This window comes from Verticillium alfalfae, genomic scaffold, assembly GCF_000150825.1.
Source record: "Verticillium alfalfae VaMs.102 supercont1.1 genomic scaffold, whole genome shotgun sequence".
NCBI lineage: Eukaryota > Fungi > Ascomycota > Sordariomycetes > Glomerellales > Plectosphaerellaceae > Verticillium > Verticillium alfalfae.
In genome coordinates, this window is record NW_003315038.1 from 1814749 (window position 1) to 1816720 (window position 1972).

The window sequence follows — 1972 nt, forward strand, 5'->3', positions numbered from 1 at the left end:
CTCCATGACGCCCATGTCCTCGAGCTCGGCCCCCATTCGCAACAGTCGACGTTCCAAGACAGGCCCTCTCCGCAATCCGCAACATCGAACAACCCCTTTGACATGTGGCCGGCGCAGCCTCAGACGGCGCAATCCACCGGAACACTCCAGAACAAGAACCCTTACATCGGCGCGAACCCCTTCGGAGCCTCACTGCAGCAGCAGGACATCAGTCAGGCCTTTGGCAACATGTCTCTGGCGCCGCCACCAGCCCAGCCTCTCTTTCCCAATCATACCGGGGGTGTATCTCAGCCCACCTACGATCACGCCGCGGCAACGCCTCCGATGCCACAGGCACCACAGACCTACGCGCCCATGAATTTTAATAGTAATATGACATACCCGCAGCCCGTCCAGCAGCAACCCACAGGAAGCAACCCCTTCTTCACGACACAATCCCAACTCTCGATGCCACAGCAGAATCTGGCCGTCAACACCATCACAAACTCGTCTGTCGGCTTTGCCAACAATCCTTTCGCACGTTCGCCCACCAGGATTCAGTCGCCACCCCTTGGACAGATTCCGGAGCAGTCGCAGTCGAATTTCTACAATTCCCCACAGCCGCTCTCGCCGTCAGTTGGCAATCCGTTCTTCACGCAAGCGCAGATCCAGCAGCAGCAGCAGCAGCAGCAGCAGCAGCAGCAACCATTTCAGCCACAGCCCCAGCCTCAACAGCAAGTCCAGCCTCAACAACACTTCCAGCAGCAGCAGCAGCAGCAGCCGCAGCTGCCCCAGTTCCAGCAGCAATTTCAGCCCTTCCAGCAACAAGGGCACTACGCTCCGTCGCAGCCCACGTACCAGTATGCCCAGCGAGCGGATAAAGCCTCCATCATGGCTCTCTTCAATCAACCACAGCTCGCTCCACAACAGACAGGCAACCCATACGCACCTCAGACTGGGGCTGCGGCGCCCAGTTTTGAGAACCAAGTCAATGCGGCACCGGCGCAGGCACAGACCGCCCAACCACAGCTCCAGCAGCCGATGCGCAGCGTGTCGATGCCACTGGCCAGCAGCAGCAACAACCCTTTCTTCGCAGGCAGTGTGCCTACGGCGCAGGCGACCCCGGTGACAGCTCCGGCACCCGCAGCCCCCGCTGTCCATGTCGGCGCGCAGCAGCAAAAGGCACACGTCAGCCGCGAGAGCATGGCGTTTGCAGACATGAACTGGGCCAACGGACGTCACAGTCCCGATGCGTTTGCCAGTCTCAGTTCGAGGCACTTGTGATGAGCAACTTACACTACAATCAGTACATAATGAGTTTCTTTGTATAAATATGGCGGTTTGCCGGAGCGTATCATGCAGTCTACGTGTGCTGTGACAGAGTGTATCGCAGTGATGGATGTGTGATTGCAAAAGCCAATGACAACTTGGTATCGCCCAAAAGAAGCGACCGAAAGCTTCAAAGTACCCATGGAGGTCAAGCAAGAGCCGGCTCTGACGAATCGGAAAATAGTAGTAATATAGCTCCAGAAAAGTAAAGTGAGGGGGACAGAAACAAGAAAAAGCATCAGACATGATTGTAGGGCAGGCTTCAGGTCACCTGACTTCGCTCCATGGGTCTGACATCACGCTCCTTCCCCGTCGCGTCTCGCACCACCTCGTGTCGACCGCCCCCCCCTCCCCCAGCGCACATCTCGAGTACCCCGCCAACCCGCCAACCCAAACCAACAGGTTCTGGCAAGGTTCCTGGTGATTTGGCAGGACATCGTTCGGCCACCATGCGCCCTAATGGCGCCCAACAAGCCTGCCAGCGTGATCGAGATTCTCTCCGATGATGAGCCCGCCTCTGAGCCCGATGCGACGGTGCAGCCCGGCGTCAGGGCTCTCGGGAAGCGCAAGCTCGTCCCTGACTTTGAGGAAAAGGTCGTATGGGACGCCGACTCGGATGACGGCCTGGATCTGAACGCGAAAAAGAAGCGAAAAGCAGTCGGAA

At 58.0% G+C, this 1972-nt stretch overlaps 2 protein-coding genes across 2 annotated transcripts in view; both read left to right on the top strand.

Moving 5' to 3' along the window:
- VDBG_00545 (conserved hypothetical protein) overlaps positions 1 to 1263 on the top strand; it is a gene marked incomplete at both ends in the record, with an annotated part of 2343 nt that extends 1080 nt beyond the window's left edge. The window contains one exon of the mRNA XM_003008817.1: positions 59 to 1263. Coding sequence (XP_003008863.1) covers positions 59 to 1263 — 1205 coding nt within the window. The remainder of the gene's footprint in view (positions 1 to 58) is intronic.
- Positions 1264 to 1767: 504 nt separating this feature from the next.
- The window catches only part of VDBG_00546 (stretch responsive protein), a gene marked incomplete at both ends in the record, with an annotated part of 1691 nt that continues 1486 nt past the window's right edge, over positions 1768 to 1972 (top strand). The window contains one exon of the mRNA XM_003008818.1: positions 1768 to 1905. Within this exon, the coding sequence (XP_003008864.1) occupies positions 1768 to 1905 (138 nt within the window). The remainder of the gene's footprint in view (positions 1906 to 1972) is intronic.